The sequence below is a fragment of the Podarcis liolepis genome, assembly GCF_965112155.1.
Source record: "Podarcis liolepis genome assembly, chromosome: 1".
In the NCBI taxonomy this organism is placed as follows: Eukaryota; Metazoa; Chordata; class Lepidosauria; order Squamata; family Lacertidae; genus Podarcis; species Podarcis liolepis.
The window spans coordinates 81,245,960-81,263,541 of NC_139554.1; the positions used below are offsets into that span (position 1 = coordinate 81,245,960).

The window sequence follows — 17,582 nt, forward strand, 5'->3', positions numbered from 1 at the left end:
GAACTCTTGGCAAAAATGCTAGCCTGTGGTTGAGACCCAGATATGAAGGCTGCATATACCTGTGACTAGTGGCTAAAAGGGGGTTTGTCCTTGCTACTAGGGATGGGAGAATATCAATTTTGGGTCCTCTCAGTTGTTAATTTCTCCAATCTTAAAATTCAGTTCCCCACATTAGTTTGCAATTGTTTAAAAAAGTCCAGATTGGAGTGGTACTATTAATCCCCTTGATGTGGACACTATACTTCTGTTGATGCAGCCTATAATTGCATTAGCCTTTTTTTGTTGCTGTATCACACTGTTGACAAAGTTTTGATCTACTAAGACCCCTAGAACCTTTATTTCAATATATGATTGCGGTGGCAAGACTTTTATAAGAACAAAGATGGAAAAACTCATAATTACCAACAACAGAGGAATAGTTATTAAAATTATTGAACTTAGCTGGGAGCGCAAAATTGACATGTTTAATCAGAGAAAAGTCATTGTTAACATATACTAAAGACTGGAAAACTCTTATAGAATTTTTGCGTGAAAAAGAAAATGAATAAATGACATTTGGGTTTGAGAACTGAAGATAACGTTGGTTTATAGAAAGTAGTTTTGACAGGTGTTATATTGGAGTGGATGAGTTGAATAAAGTTCATATAGAGCTGATAGACGAAGAATCAGAAGTTCTTTATTTTTTTAACTCTATTTTTTCTCTTTCAATTCTTTTTCCACCCGTCTCTTCTCTCCCCCCCCCCCTTTCCTCTTCTTTTTCTTTGGGTTTGTGTTTTCATCAAGATTAACATTTTAGTTTTGATTTATTTTAAAAAGATATTTGATAATAATCTTTGCATTCCTCTTTCTAAATTCTAATAACATTTTATTAAAAATGGATATATGTGCCAAAAAAGACAGAAAAGCAAATGAGTATTAATTTCACTCCTTTAGCAGCATCTCCCGTATATAACTTCTCCTTTAGATTCTTCACTCATTCTTGGGGAAAGAATCCACAGTACTGTAAGCTGGAGGAGGAGCAGAAGCTGGAGGAGGAGGAACACAATTGCCTTCAGTGGGAGCCGTATCAACAGTGTAGGGAATATAAACCATTGCCTGTATAACAGAAGAGTAATTCATCAGAAGAAGACACATGCCATGTCATCACCATTGTCATAATCGCCATCCTGGCAGCATTCAGGGGCTGCCACCACTCTGGTCATCATCATGAATGAGGGCGAGAACATCACAGAAGGGGCAGGGCCAGCGAGCAATTCTGATTGTGTGAGGATCAGTGTTAAAATATCGGAAAAGGGCTGGAGCTGGCAGATTATCAATTTGCAACTGCACTTCCTGCTCTGCACTTCTCCAAATCCTTCTGTTTTGCTCTAAAAGTTGCATGACAGGTAAATCCTGCCTAGGCAAACTGGGACAAGGAATAAAGCCTTTGTCCCCATATTCTACTACTGCATAGTGTACCGCTACATGTTGGTGTAATGTGAACAATGGGTTTAATCACACAGTGCTTGGGCTCATGTCTTGAGGAGCACATCCCCCACGTCTGGATGTTCTGAGATAAGGGTGCCAGACTTCGGCAAGATCTTACCAGAAGTCAGCGCTGACACAAGCGTTCTGCAGGTGCCACAGCTGGTGCTTTGTGGCCACCCCCATGCCATGCAGGCAAGAGGGGGATGGTGCTGGTGGGGTGGCAGGGGCAAGGGGGTAAATGAACACAAAAATGTCTGGGACTTCCTTCTTTAAAAAGATTCCTGCCCTCTCAGTCGAGTTTAGAGATAAACTGGGTTATTTGTTTGGGGTTCGTCTTTCCTCTTAAAGGAGTGTTTATGATCAACACTGGATTCACAGCACTAGACTCCAGGTATGAACATCTATCTGTGCAAGTTTACTCATGAGAGAAGTCCTCGGTAATGGGGTGTGATTTTTCTTCGTTGTATTGTTTCATGTGTTCAGGGAAAATATTCCACACACTTTAACACTTTTTATAACAGTGATAAAGTAGTGGCAAAGACCTGTAGGTTCTCTGGGCAAAAAATGGCTGGTAAAGTTGTTGGTTATGAAGCTTCCTTGGTTATGAAGCTCGCCTGTCACTCACTTTCACCTTGAACTACCTTCCAGGGTTGTTGTGAGGATATATGTGGAAGTGGTGGGTGGCCCTTTGGACACAGGGTGGGGTGGAAACATAATCTTTAAAGGAATAATCCTCTCCAAACCTCTCAACAAGATCTGCTTAAACTTTAAGCAAGGTATCAATTGCTTACCGGGTCATTGGAACAGCAGGCTAACTGGCACCCAAAATGTGCTAATGAGACAGCGATGAAGAACTCCAGAAAGCTGAACAAGAGGAGAATAACTGCAAGCCCAGTACTTACAGCCTGTGGAGCACAGAAGCGGGTAGAAGGTCATTTATCATATACAGTTCAAAGTACTGCCAATTAAGTTTAGTTGCAACATTAAAAAGTGTCCTAGTCTCCATCTTCTATGTAACCTTCTGGGAATCAGCCTAGGAAAATCTGCTGGTAATGGTGATGATTTTGAATAATTTGATTAAAGCGTTTGCTTCACATACAAATACCTCTTGAAACGTACAATTGTAAAACCAAGGATAGAGAGTACAGTGCCGTAGCTACTGGGGTTGGGGGGGGGTTAGTTGTCTGCCTCCCCCCCCCCTTGGGATGAAGCCTCCAAAAGGGCACCATTGAGGCTCCCAGCCTCTGTGTGTGTTTATGCAAATGTGCTGGGTCTTTGACCTGGGTGAAATAAAACCTAGTTTCACCCTTGGTGAATTTGAACCTGGGCAGAGACCCTCATAGCATGTTTGTGTTTTGCAGCATCCCAAAGCAGGGCTACCAACCCAGGACCGACACTGTTTGGTAGGCAGTGGAACCTGGAATGCCCTCACACAACTCTAAACATGGTCATTTGAGCCTCATTTAAAGGCTCTATTATGGGATATCTGCAAAAGAACAACCCTGTGCACATTCTCGTTAGTTGGGTTTACATTTGTATGAGACCAGACAAAGGAAGAGCCAATTTGAGTCTCACATCCAAAAATACCCTCTTTGTTAACCCTCCTATGTCATTCGCAACACATCCTTGCGAAGGAAAAGCAGCAGCTGGGAAGAATCCTAAGGAGCAGAAATGTCAGTGCATTTATGCATGAATTTAAGGTATTTTGGCACTCCAAAGTCTGCCCTGAAATGAACACCACCCCTTGGTCTTATTTGCTTTGTCAGCTTTCATGACAAATTAATCTTGCCTCCTCAAAAGGGAATTTCTTTTGTTTATAATGTAGTGACTCAAGTCATTATGCTGGTGTTTCTGATTTCAAACAACATCAGAACTCAGCACCCAGGGTGAACATTCAGAACATGCAAGAAACTGGAGCTGGAAAAATCCCATGTCTGGTTTTGTTGTTGCTGCATCCCTTCCCTTTTTGAAACAAGACACCTTCTCTTCACTCCCCAGCTCAAGGAAGAGGCAGAGTGAGACATTCTGCCTTTCATGTACAACGATGCCACATTATCTAATGGGAGCCCATGGCAACTGCATAGCCATATTCCAAATGGCATTTCCCAACTGCAAGTTGTTGTTGGCATCAAGAGACAATGGAGTGTGCCTCTGGGGGTGAAGTCAGACCACTGCGTTATCAGCACCAAAGTGACCTCCCCAAGGTGCAAGCCTGGGCAGTGTGTATTGAGGTCCTGGGCTGCCCAGATGACATGACCCCGCCCCCTGTTGGCCTCGCTGATGTGGTCCAAAGGAAAGCAGAGCAATACGTTTGGCCCCAGTTGGGCTGCAGGAGTTGCTGGGAAGAAGCATATAAAGCACCACCCAGCCACCTTAGACTCCACTCTGGATTTATGTAGCATTTGCTCCTTAGCATTGTCTTCTCCCGAATATATCCTGCAAGGCAGCAGAGGTTTAGGATCAGAGTTTCTCTTCTCCTAGATGGGCTACCTTCCCAGGCTGATGAGCTCACTTCCCTCTACAGCATGTGCAGAAACCACCTTCTTGACTGTTGGATCTGCTACTGGTCTCATCCGCTCAATTCACCAGAGCCTGTCTTCGCTTGCAGGGGAAGTCCTTAACTCACCAAGGGTTTAAGACCCATCGGCTGGCATCACCTGGTTTAACTGGCCAACCGAAGCCATTTTCTGGCATGTGGCTGCTGTCGCATGCTGAAAGCTTCTAGGAGCCACAGGTGAGAGCTGAGTGCAGGGTGGAGACCAAAGGTGGACAAACTACCCCAGAAGGAGCATGACAGAATGGATGCACCAGCTATAAGGATAAATAGCATTTTCTCAGGGACAAAATATTACAGTGCTAGTATTGGGGGTATGTAATCTTTCCAGTAACAGAATGACTGCTTAGTGGAAAGATGTTTGCACAGCTAAGTAGCAAGCATGGAGCAGTAATAACAGTAGCACTAATAAACCTTCACAGGAGGTTTTTAAGCAGAGGTGATGGATGCTTTAGTTGAGATTCCCACATTGCAGGGGGTTGGACTAGATGATTCTCAGGATCCCTTCCAACTCTGTGATTCCGAGGCTAAAATGAAGAACTTAATTTAAAAGCAAAATCACTGAGTGTGCTGATCTCAAGAGTCTGGTAGCCTGCCTCCCCAGAACCACAATAATTCTAAAGTGCTGTGCGAATGAGGTAGAATGAAAGAAGCCTCTGTTGTGTGGGCAGAATTTCTTCCAGCAGTTGGAGGATAGTTTTCAACACAGCACTAACAACTGCTGTAAAAGGCCACACTGACTACCAGTTCCAAAAGCTGCCTTGAACAAGAATTCTAGAAAATCTGCCATCCCAAAACTTTGAAGGTAAAAAATGTTTTTAAAAGTCCAGTAAAACAGCACCAATAAAAACTTTAAATATGGCGTATCATTCCAAATGGCAGGCAAAATCAGAACCTGTGACCAAGGGCCACATTATCCACAGGCTGAGTCGTGTAGCTCCATCTACATGATGCAGGAGGCTTTAAAGTGGCAGAACTGATGCCTAGTGGGTATTCATCTGTTTTTGAAAGAGAACAAACTGTAGTAAGCTATGGAGAAAGAACAGCTTAAGACCAAATGGTCAGGCATTTCTGTCCAGGCTTCAGAGCCTGCCAGAATGCTGGGTTTCCAAAGCTACAAACCAAAATGCAAAGAAGGGACCTGGGTGGGTAGGAGAACCATGTGGAGAGCTTCAGCTATGCTTGCTATTTTCACTGCTGAAGAGGCAAGCTACCTTTTAAACTAAACAGTGGCTAGTCTCTTTAGCAGTGAGAAGTGATGTGTTGAAAACAGAAAGCAAAACTGATGGTGATTGGGATTTCTCCCTCTTTCTGGATGCTGCCCATAAAGACATTAAATTGAACCATTGCAGTCATGGGAGGACTTCTGTGAGTACAACAGAACACCTCCTTCTTCTTCTTCCTCACACTCCTCACCTGCAGATTTGGAGGGGGGCACACGGGGAGAGGAGAGGAAGGGGAAGTTCCATCGGGTTCACAGAAGTTGTTTCTCACATACACTGATTAGTCCAAAGGCCAAAGTTCTGCATAGCGTTCTTTTCACTTACCTTTGCCCAATAATATATTTGCCCAGTCTCATAATCATGTGGATGATAACCAAAAGGACCTACAGACAGCTCTACCAAATACAGAATGATGCCAACTAATGCCATTACAGCACTTGTGATATTCATTCCTACGCTGCCTCGCACCTGAAAGAAACAAAGAATGTCATTTTCAGGCTTCAAAAAATACAAAGCAAGTATAGTGTTACACGCCACCCCAGTCTCCAAGCAGTGTGAGATTCCAGGCGTCCAGGCACTTACCTGAAACACCTGGTTTCGTGTTTCATTTAGAAATGAGGCACATCGGAGATTGTGATGTCTTTATGATATATAGTTTAATTACATGTACATATATACAACCTGAGCTTGCAATGGAGAAGCTTCTAGGATTACACTCCAAATCAGTCCCATTTCTCCCATGACTACCACCTTGGATTTACACTGACATAGTGCTCTGACTCCCTGTCTCTTCAGCTTGCTGTGTTTGCAAAATACAACTATTTTTCCTCCCGCTTACAACAGGAAAAATGCAATCCTCCCAAAAACTGCTCTCCCAAGGCTTTGTCTTTTTACTCACCCAGCTCGGGGAGGGGCTTTCCCTATTTGCCTGCTGGTACAGAATTTCCGCTTTGTTACTGGCCTGTCTACCTGTCTTGACTCTTCTGTGGGAGAGTTTCTAGCAGTTTTGGCAATATTTTGAATTAAGGTAACCTCCATAAAACAATTCCATGTTAGTTACTGAGCTCCTTCAAATTGTGTCATTGTACTATGTATTGTTCTACCTGTTTTGATGTTTAAAGGAAAGGAAAGTAGTTGTTCAGGAATGTTCATCTATTGAGTTCTTAATGTAAATTAAATGTCAACACAATTCCTGTGTTGAATCGGGGGGGGGGCAGTATTTCCCTTACAGAAAAATAATTTTTCGTTTGTTGAGCAATCAACCTTCACAAACCTGGCACCCTCCTAATGTTTTCAGACTCCAATTCCCATCAGCCTCAGCAACTATGGCAAGTTCTGTTGTGTTTGGAAGTAACTGTTTCAGGTCTGCTGCGGGTCATTCCGATTTGATTTATTATTTGGGTTAGCATCCGATTAGTGAAATCCAAACCTGTTTTGCCCCTATGGCCTATAGTGAGGACTCTAAAAATGGTTGTAATTTCTTTTGCTTTTCACATAAATGGATAGAATTTGCATATGCCAGTGAGGAATATCAGAAGGGGCACAGTGAATGCACAGTTCCTTGCTAGAGTCCTGAAAGAAGGGCAACAGGTCCAGCTGGCAGACTCAAGGCTGCCTCTGCATTCTCCATTGGTCAAAGAGGGTCCTCATTTCAGACAAAGGCTGGTCTGGTCAAGATGGATGTTTATGGGAACAGAGGGTGGGACTTGATGGAGGCTCCTTGTTCCAGAATTTGGGCTTATAATAAATGAAGATCTACAGAGGAAGCTGCCAATATGGCCTTGGATTTGTAATAAGAAGGAAACATATTAACTGGCATTTCCTGGATCACAGAAGAGATTAAAACTCACATTTCTTTCTCTCTCACCTGACAGGGAGTTGCATATTTCTCAGCTAACACCGACATGGTTCCAGAAATAATGAACTGCACAAAACAAGGAAAAAGACACATTTGACTGAAGTTCATTTAGAAATTTCAAAAACATGCTCTCTACTGTAAAAAACTGGGTTATATCAGATAACAGAACCTTTTTCCTTCTTGAAGTTCACTAGTTTATCCTTCTAGGAAGAGGAGCATTATTTTTATCATATTAGAATCACATACATGCATAATTACAAATACAGTGGTACCTTGGGTTAAGTACTTAATTCGTTCCAGAGGTCCGTTCTTAACTTGTAACTGTTCTTAACCTGAAGCACCACTTTAGCTAATAGGGCCTCCTGCTGCTGCCGCGCCGCCGGAGCACGATTTCTGTTCTCATCCTGAAGCAGAGTACTTAACCTGAAGCACTTTTTCTGGGTTAGCAGAGTCTGTAACCTGAAGCGTCTGTAACCTGAAGCGTATGTAACCCAAGGTACCACTGTATTCAAATAGCGGCCTCAATTCTCTAAGTGCTGTCCCTTGTGTAGCCAGAGTAACATCATCCACACAAAAGGCGAATGAGGGGACGGTATCAGCAAGCTTGGGAAAACCCAGTTTCAAAAATGCAAAAAATATTTGGGGTGGGGTGGTAGGAACTGAAAAGAGGAAGGAAAAAACTCAGAACAGCCTAGTGAGGACTGAGTCTGGTTGGCAACTGCAGAGTGCCGGCTGAAGTGGAATTCCCACGGAGGAGAGGGATGGAATGGAGAGTGCTGGAAGAGGGCATAGCTGGCAAGAGCTCTACAACTCCCAGTAGCCCTAGCCAGCATAGCCAATAGCCAGGGATGATGGGAGTTGTAGTCCAGGAACAACTGGAGAGAACATGGACACTGACTTACTTAATCCAAATGCTATTTAGAAAAGATGCATTTAAACCTGATAACCAAAAACTATATACTCAAGAAATGAAGCCCTTTTCTACAATTACAAATCCTTAAAATGAATAGAGTGTACTTCAGGGAAAGCCTTCTTAATGACACAACTATTCTGTTACCAGTCGCCTATTCTCCACACACAAGGAGTCACCATCTGAACAGGGATTTGGATGCAGATCTGCAAAGTCTAAATTCAAAATCATAGGCACTGATACACACTGTCACTCAAAAGGCAAATAATATTCTTCTTACAAATAGTCCACCCCAGAATGGGTAACCTCCAAGAGTAGCAAGAGTCAACAGCCAGGTACAAAGAACAGCTGAGACACTCCCAAAGCCAATGTGTATCAAACCAATTAAGATCTGGATGGCCTGTAGGAACAAAATGCACAAAACAGCACATCAATTTCCCTTTGGTAAATTCAGAACTGAAACACATTCTCCCCACCTCATGATGCTCACCTAGGGCACCCCGCCCCCCTTGAGCCTGCTAGTAAATTGGACCTTGCTCCCTCTCCATGCAAGTAGTAGGCATAGCATACCCCCCTCCACATTTTACAAGCCATTTCCTTTACTATAACACATTTCTGTATGACATTTTAATTAATATATGCATCTGTAGAACCTGTTCCCCTAACATGTACATTTCTTTGGTTGGAGAACTGTATCACAAAATTCAGAGAACTGCATTTTAGTCTGCCTATTGTTCTGGGAAGTGCAAATTTGGTTGGTTTCCAGGGAAAACGCAAGCCAAACTGGTTTTCTTCCTGACCCCACCCCCTGCCAGGGAGCAACAGTGCAAACATATGCAATATTTATTTAATTCATTGGATCTCCATGTTGGCAGATCTCAAATACACTTACCCCCAGAGTCTTGGCCTCCACTTTGACAAGTTTATCCATCCACCCTGTTTGAGGTTGGTTGTTGGGGATTCCAACCTGCTGGCCTGCATATTGTATGTATTGTACCGTCCCTGGTGGTAGGGTAACCGTACCAAGGATTCCCTGGCCTGCTTGGATAACACTGGCATTAGTTTGGGGAATCAGCACCACAGTTCTATTAGCCATTATCTGCAAAAAGACAAACAAACAAACAAACCAAAGATACAATTTTTAAAAAAGAACCGCTCAGATTTGGGCAAATACAGTGGAACCTCGGGTTAGGATTGTGATCTGGGCCCTTGGAGCCCCAGCTCCCTAATCACTGTGGGATTAAGAGCAGCTTAAACTCTTCACTTTTCCTCACAAATCAGAGCAGGCAGGAATACCAGGGGGCACCTACCACTGGACCAGATGTCCTCCTCCTGGACTATTCTATCTCATGCCTCTGCTTGGTTGAGGGACCCAGAGGTACCCAAGCCGGCCATTACCATTGGTGTACTATCTGGTGGAGCAGGTAGAGGAGGGGCCCTGATCCTGCTGCTCAGCCCAATGGCAGGTTGCCTGGGAACACCTGCCTTGCCCAACAGGTGATGTGAATCCAAGTGAAGGATCAGGGTGAATTGCAGGGGGCAGAGCTTGATTCAGGATATGGTAACACAGGACATACACTAAACCTGTAATTTGCAGTACTCTAGATAATTTTGGGACCACAGACTCTGCCAGACAAACATAAAGAGCAGAGAACAGTTTCTGCTAGGTTCCTTTTGGGTTGTGTATCAACACGGCTTTTTTTTCCAGCCAGAACTCAACAGTTCTGTCACCTCTCAGGTGGGTGCCATTGCCATTATAAGAGAACAGGGGGAGGGGGCGTTCATCGTGAGTTCCGGCACCTCTTTTTCTAGAAAAATAGTGCTGTGCACCAACTATACTAGATTCTATTTGGGGCTTCAGAGACACGGAAGGGAAGGAGAGATCAGCATTATTCTTGACCTAATCTAGCTCCCTCTTGACTCATTTAAACTTTTATTAGGCATGCTGGTGCCCACACAGACCTCTAAGCATGAGACAGGGGCATGCAATAGCTTTATGTATCTTATCAGTAAAGTGTTTCTTGCTCCTTCCGGTGGCATGGGCAGGGAAGGAAATAATGCTTTTAAAACATGGTTCATACCAGAATTTGCATTGCCACTGTGAACTTTGATCTTAGTCTTGATGACTGTGTTGAGGTTGATGGCAGAATTGACATCCTGAAAGTTTCTAACAGGACGAGTTTGAACAGGAAGAGACTGAATTTGTTTGTTAACTGGATTATTTAGTTTATAATGCAGCTCTTATGAATTGTTAGGAAAGGAAGGGAAGAGCCCTCATCAGGGGGTGAGCAAGTTCCAGCTGCTCAATCCTACGCCTTTATCTCAGAATATTTTGGTGGGAGCTGCTGCCTGGTATGGCACCAAGGAAAAAGGCGGGTACACTATGTGATTTCTGTTCCTGTAGTAGATTTGAGTGTGGTTTTCTTCTGAGATTCATCCATAAGCTGCTCTGAAAGCCTCTGTGCTATAAACCGGGATAGAAGCATTCTAAATTGTAGAACAATAATTCTAAATAGAATAATTGTAACATGTAAACCACATGGCCTAAGGATACTTACCCAGTTGTACTTTGAGAGGTGGAACTAGTGGGGGGGGGAATGAAAAACCAGGCTCTGCCACTTGTTTCCCTTGTAAATTCAGAATATTTTGGGAGGGGAATGACACAATTAACATGTCCCCCTCCCCAACATCCATCCCATGCTTTACAACTGCTTCCACATGCCTGAAAAGTTAACCCAACCCCCCTCCACACAAATACATTTAACCAACCCTGTTAAAGAAGAAATTCTCTGAACATGTGCAGCTGTATAATTTTTTAAAAACCACATAGTACCAGAAAGGCAACACAAGTAAAATGGCATTTGATTCTGCTGCCCTGCTGCTGCATATGCTTATTTGGGAATATGCAAACCATGTTGTTGCGTGTCGAGGTCCCCAAGCCACGCCCCAAATAACTCACAACGCACACTTAATTTTTGTTTAAGGTTTTTGGCATAATTTTGGCCACAACTTTATTTAAATACAAAACCGTGAGTGGTTGTTTAGGCACTGGTTAAGACTATCTGTCCCCCCGCCTGGGGACAGAACTGACATCCGGGCACCACTGAAAGCCAATAAGGGAAAACAAGTCAGGGAGAAATGGAGCTGAGTCACAGGCCCTCAATTCTCACCTGCGTGCTCCCCAAGGCTTGCCGGCCCTAGTCCCATTCCAGGGATTGGATGAAAAGATGGCAAGCCCCAGGATTCCTTTAATAGAATTCCCTTTCCGCAGCAACCATGGAGGGGCAGGCATAGCCTATCCTAACCCCTCCTCCACCAATTTATAACCAATGCCTAACTGCAGCCTTACAAGTTGTGACGATTTGCTACGCAGTAGGCAAAAACCAAATGGCCCAGGCAATCAGCCAGATGGACAAAATTCCTACCAGGCCCCTGCCCCAATGTCAGACGACCCCATGACAGGCATAGCAAGGTCAATGCAACAACCCCTTACTTTAGGGCGGGTGATCCATTGCACGCAGCAAAGAGAAAGCTCCAGGCTGCGTGCAGAGTATTTAAACATCTTACCCCTCCCACCAAAATTGCAACATAACTTTTACCCCAGCAACCCAGCGAACCAATCGTTGCTCCAGGCCATCTTTAGAGACCCTGCCTGGCAACAGAGGGGTGGCTCGGCAGACCCGACCGCAGCACGTGCTCTCCATGAGGGAGAAGACGCTTCTTGGGCATTGTCGGCCAATTGGTGCCAAAGAAGGATAGAACATTCTTTATGTATGCTACAACAGCAGCAAGAATACTAATCGCAAAGTATTGGAAGACACAGGATCTACCCACCTTGGAAGAATGGCAGATGAAGGTGATAGACTATATGGGACTGGCCGAAATGACTGGCAGAATCCGAGACCAGGGAAGAGAGACGGCGGAAGAAGATTGGAAAAAATTTAAAATTTACCTTAAAAAGAATTGTAAAATTAATGAGTGTTAAAATGTTGTGGTTATATAAAGTAAGGGATTACAGCTGTTAAAGATTAAGTAAAAGAAAAGAAAAGAAAAGGAAAGGAAAAATTGGATAAAATTAAGGGGAAGGATTTGCTGAAATAATTTTGGGAATTGGAATGCAGAAAGGGGAGGTATGGGGAAGTCGACGAAGTAAGTTTAAGAAAAAAAGGAGTGGAAATTATACGTGTTTGTTTGTTATTGTATGTATATCTTTGTATTGTGTGTATTGTATGTGTTTTTAAAATTTGTGAAAATTTAATAAATATTTATGAGGTAGAAGACGCTTTGTAGGAAAGGATTGTTTGTTTTAAAAGTAAAAATAGTAAAATGAACTTCTGTAACCATAGACATGCCCGGATAATAAATGTTGTTTTAAAATGAAGAAAGAGTAAACGCAGTATCTGCTGGCATGCCCATGACAGTCATGGTGCTGGGTCTCTGTGCCTCTGCCTCCATAATCTGCTACTCTCCAGGTGATCATTTGAGGGGCCTTTGGGCCTTAGGGGAGTTGGATCTTAGCCCTGAGATTCAGCCCTACAGTTTTGTATTCCTTTCGAAAGGGAATGCTTTTAACCCCTAGCTAACCCTCAGAAAGAACCTTTCTCTTAGTAAGTATCTCTTAGTTAGATTATGGAATGAACAAGTGACATCAGAAATGGTCTCGAACAATCTAGCTCAAGGCTTTTTCTGATGCAACATCCACTTCATATATTTAAAGCACTCTTCTATCCAGTGCTTTTTTCAGCCAGGGCACCCTAGAGCACAGTTCTGGTACTTCTGCGGTGACTTATTGTAAGAACTTCATGATGAGTCCTGGCACCTATTTTTCTTGAAAAAAAACACTGCTTGTATCACTTTAATAATCATGGTTTCCTCCAAAGAGTCCTGGAAAGTATAATTTGTTGAAGGCAGGGGTGGACTTTGGTAATATGGAGCCCTGAATGAGGACAAAAATTGCCCCCCCCCCCCAATATATCTTATTTTCACAATTATCAGTTTTGGTACAGTTGTTTTTTATGGATATTCTCAGCTGGTATCCATATAAATAAAGATATTATTATTATTATTATTATTATTATTATTATTATTATTATTATTATTATTATTTCTCCTTAGCTGGGCACCCTGTGCAGGGGAACCACCCATACCACCCTAAATTTGGAGCTGTTAAGGATGCTGAGACTTGTTAGGAAACCCCTCACAAAGCTAGAATTCCCAGCACCCTGAAGAAATTACAGTTCCCAGGCCTTAATTTTCCAAAGAAAAGACTTCCACACACTGTGGCAGCGATAAAAAAATTGCCTTCTGTTCCTTGTTGGGGTTCATGAGGGGGAAACTCTCTACTCATGTTCAGCAGAACCATTTTATTCTTTCAGGCCTTTCCCAGTTGAGGCTTGGATCAAATAAAATACTGTCCCCAAATCAATTTAATTAATTTTGTCCAAAAGTACTTACGTTACACTCCTTGATCTGATCGTCCTCAGCCTCACAGTGTGTGTCTCAGGTATCACCAGGAAGCAGTGAGAAGTGAAAGCAATCGTGTGTAAAAGGGGTGTTTACACAGCACCAGACTCTGACTCGTCCCCTTTCCTTCCTTTTGTCTCATTTCACTGTTGATTACGGTACTCTGGACTTTTTCCATTTCAGATATTCTCCTCGCTCCTGCCAAGGAACTCCAAAATAACTTTCTGTCTTCCGTCTTGCCTTGTATTCTGCATTGAGACTGTGTGTGTGATTTGTTTAATCTCAGATGTTCCTTTTCACCTCCCACCATAGAGATCTTCCAAACTTGTACAAAATGCTCATTTTGGACTACCGTGGATCTAAGTGAATCTCTTAAATCCTGTCTTTTAGTCCTAGGACACTTCCACACCATGCGCTTAAAGGATTACTGTACCACTTAGCAGTCATGGCTTCTAAAGAATCCCGAGGACTGTAGTTTGCTGAGAGTTATGCGGAGACCCCTACTTCCCTTATAGTAGCTCTGTGTGGGAAATAGGGGTCTCCGAACAACTCTCAGTACCCTCATTTCCCCCCACAGAGCTAGATTCCAGACCCTCCAAGTGTCCCTATTTTCCAGGGACAGTCCCAGATTTACAGAAGCTGTCACAGTTTCTGATTTGATCCCAAAATGCCCCACTTTTCCTTAGGATGTCCCTATTTTCATTGGAGAAATGTTGGAGGGTATGGAGTTATCAGACCCCTAAGCCATCTGAAGGCAGTTCTGTATAGGGAAGTTTTTTTTTAATGTTTAATGTTTTATTATGTTTTTAAATACAGTATGTTTGAAGTTGCCCAGAGTGACTGGGGTAACCCAGTCAGATGGGTAGTGTAGAAATTGTAAAATTATTATGAAATAGGATGTCCTGGAATGTCCCGCTTTTCCTTAGGATGTCCCTATTTTCATCAGAGAAATGTTGGAGGGTATGAGATTCCAGAGTTCCCTGCAAAAAGTGATGGACTGTTAAACCACTCTGGAAATTGTAGCCAGGGAAATTGTAGAAATAGGGATCTCCTAACAACTCTCAGCACCTTTAACAAACAAAACTTCCTGTTCCAGTGGTACCTCGGTTTTTGAGTGTCTCAGAAGCCGAACGTTTCAGTTTTTGAACGCCGAAAACCCAGAAGTAATTGCTTCCATTTTCGAACATGCCTCGGAAGTCAAACGGCTTCCGCTGAGTTTTTTTCAATTTTCTGAATGGAAATTGCAGGCGGCCATTTGCTCCTCGGTTTTCGAACGTTTCGGAAGTCAAACTGTCTTATGGAAAGGATTGCGTTCGGAAACCGAGGTACCACTGTACCCTTGGGGGTAAGCCAAGACTGTTACAGTGCTATAATACTGCATTAAATGTATAGTACACATGGCTCTAATATTTCACTAACAGAAGGAGTGGGGTGGTATATAGCCATCGCTACAAAACCACTACAGCCTCCACTGTGGTGCAGGCCTGTATTTTGGTGCGGAAAATCATTTTGTGAAGACAGCCATATGATGTCCCACAATGCCTTAAGAGTCACAAGAGGCTGGGGATGGTGGCAGTGTTGAAGGGGAGCCAAGACAATGTACCTTAATCAGTGAGACCCCGTAAGATGTTGAGGACCTGGCACCTGCTCAACAGTGACAGATGCTGACATCAGTCCCTCACCTATAGCAAGAAAGAGCTTAAGAAGATTCAAATAACTTCTTTGTAATTTGCTAGCAATGGAGGTGAAGTCAGTATTTAACTTGTCACGAGAGTAGTGCTGGAACTTTTAGTTTATTCTTAAGCTCAACTGTTCATTGCTAAAGAGAATCTGCTTTGCAGATTCTCAGAAACACTCAATTAGTTAACTATTATTTCTGCTGAAGAATTCGATGAATGCACTTATTATTATTTTGTCTCACTGTTCCTCAGCTGTAAAATGGAACCAATCTCTTTTTTAAAAAGTAGAACTGCAATAGTGTGCATGTGAGAGTTTACTTTTCTGAAACCCTCGAAGCACAACTTGTGACTCTTCTGCCATTGAGAAATGGGAGTAAGGCTGCAATATATCCCATTCTATAGGGATAGGATGCAGACACCTATCTTATCATGGAGACCACGAACACCTTTTTGGCTTTCTGTTTTTCCATTCTGCTTGCATCACCAGACCCTTTTCTCACTGTCTGTTACACTGGAGTTCCCTCTAGTGTTCCGATGTGCCTATTGCAATCTTCCAATGACCAGCTTACAGTATTTCCTTCTCCTGTCCAGAAACAACCCCCAAAGGGAGGTGAAGGTGGGTAACTTTCCAGCTCACCATCCAGCCCAGCACAATGAGGCAAGTTCATCCCCTTTCCTGACCCTGTTGCTGCTCCTCTCCTCCATTCTGCCCTCCTCAGGCTTACTATTACCTCTGCGGTTTAAATATCTTTTCTGGGATTGGGGTAACATTGTGCTGCTGGCCACAACTGCACTCTGTTGCTTTTGACCTGGCCTATGGTTTACTTATATCAATCGGCCTATGGTTTACTTATATCAATCGAGCTATCGTGCCAAGCAGATGCAAATCTCAGCCATGATCACTTCCTGCAGTGTTTAATTGTGTGCTTTATGTATTTGACTTGCTGTGCGGTTTTTGGTTTGCTTCCCTCATCTCCAGCAGCCAAATGCCTGCATGCACTTTGAGTTCCTGTTTCTCCTACTTGTGGCATATCTGAGACTCTTTGCTTTTGCTACACCTTTATCTAACAGGTTGCTGAACTCCATCTCCACACACCTAAAGGATCAGATCTGCAGTCCAGCACTGATCCAGCACTGACACATGATTAATAATAATAATAATAATAATATTTATGCCCCGCCCATCTGGCTGAGTTTCCCCAGCCACTCTGGGCGACTTCCAATTGAGTGTTAAAAACAATACAGCATTAAATATTAAAAACTTCCCTAAACAGGGCTGCCTTTAGATGTCTTTTAAAGATAAGATAGCTGCTTATTTCCTTCACATCTGGTGGGAGGGCATTCTACAGGGCGAGCGCCACTACCAAGAAGGCCCTCTGTCTGGTTCCCTGTAACGTCACTTCTCGCAATGAGGGAACCACCAGAAGGCCCTTGGCACTGGATCTCAGTGTCTGGGCTGAACAATGGGGGTGGAGATGCTCCTTCAGGTATATAGGACTGAGGCCGTTTAGGGCTTTAAAGGTCAGCACCAAGACTTTGAATTGTTATGTGACTTGAAGCACCTTTTATCTGCTTTGGCTGATATATCAGCTTCAAACTGGGTGGCAGTAGCTTAGCCACAATTACCAATGCACTTCTCACTTCCTGCTTAAACTATTATAGCGTGTTGCATGACATTTCCTTTAAAATGGTCTGGAAACCGTGGCAGAACCCGAGCAGGAACACAAGATTTTTATGAGTGCCCTTACTTTCAACCAGGAAATGATGGAAGGTTTGCACTCCTTTTATGTGATCAGAAGTTTACATGAACAGGACATCTAATGGCAAAGTTATGAACACACCAGGTTTGTTTTCAAATGATTTTCTTGGCTAGAATCATGAAGCTTCCTTAGAGATCATGGCAGTCATATTACAAAGGAGTGGAATGTGTAACCTGAGATATGGCAACCTCATATATTGTCATCTGACTGTTCTTTTCCTCTCCTGAGGTGCAATATTCTAGGGCTGTACACAACTCTACCCAGGACAAAATGGGCATGCTGAACACACAGTGACCTAGCTTCAGAGAGAATAGCTGAAAAAGGCAACAAAAGTGGATGTTTTAAAGAGCTTCTACTAACGAATTAAAAGAGAGAGAGAGGGAGAACAGTCATCGTTTCTGCTTCTAACATTTATTCACATCCGTTTTTTCTTTTGGAAACCCATTGTGCACTTCATAACTAATGCAGTAATGTAGGGTTCATATATTCTGGTTGTAACTTTAGGTTTATCCATATATTTATCCATATAAGTGAAATCCCATCTCTTAACTACAAGCATTTATGAAATTAAAGTTATAAAACCAGTAGATTAAAAAATGTGTAAAAGTTACAAGTCTCATTTTAATCAGTTCATGACAATATTTACATTAAAATGTGATGTGATGGTT

The 17,582-nt window shown here is 42.9% G+C and overlaps 1 protein-coding gene across 1 annotated transcript; it reads right to left on the reverse strand.

The window, feature by feature from the left end:
• Positions 1-656: 656 nt before the first annotated feature.
• Positions 657-14,043, reverse strand: LOC310711259 (membrane-spanning 4-domains subfamily A member 8-like). Its single transcript, XM_083512992.1, has 7 exons — positions 13,467-14,043; positions 8,905-9,111; positions 8,293-8,412; positions 7,112-7,168; positions 5,569-5,712; positions 2,259-2,372; positions 657-1,095 (listed from the first exon to the last, which is right to left on the reverse strand). The coding sequence occupies exons 2-7, from the start codon at positions 9,106-9,108 to the stop codon at positions 970-972; spliced, it is 765 nt and encodes a 254-aa protein (XP_083369118.1). The 5' UTR covers positions 9,109-9,111; positions 13,467-14,043; the 3' UTR covers positions 657-969.
• Positions 14,044-17,582: the final 3,539 nt, after the last annotated feature.

Bases quoted from the DNA above. Each gene is read 5' to 3' on its own strand.
- LOC310711259 (XM_083512992.1), bottom strand. From the start codon at position 9,108: ATGGCTAATAGAACTGTGGTGCTGATTCCCCAAACTAATGCCAGTGTT. The intron at 5,713-7,111 runs GTGAGAGAGAAA...TGTTTCTTTCAG, and splicing joins AATATGCAACTCCCTGTCAG to GTGCGAGGCAGCGTAGGAAT. The intron at 2,373-5,568 runs GTAAGTGAAAAG...TGTGCTCCACAG, and splicing joins AAATATATTATTGGGCAAAG to GCTGTAAGTACTGGGCTTGC.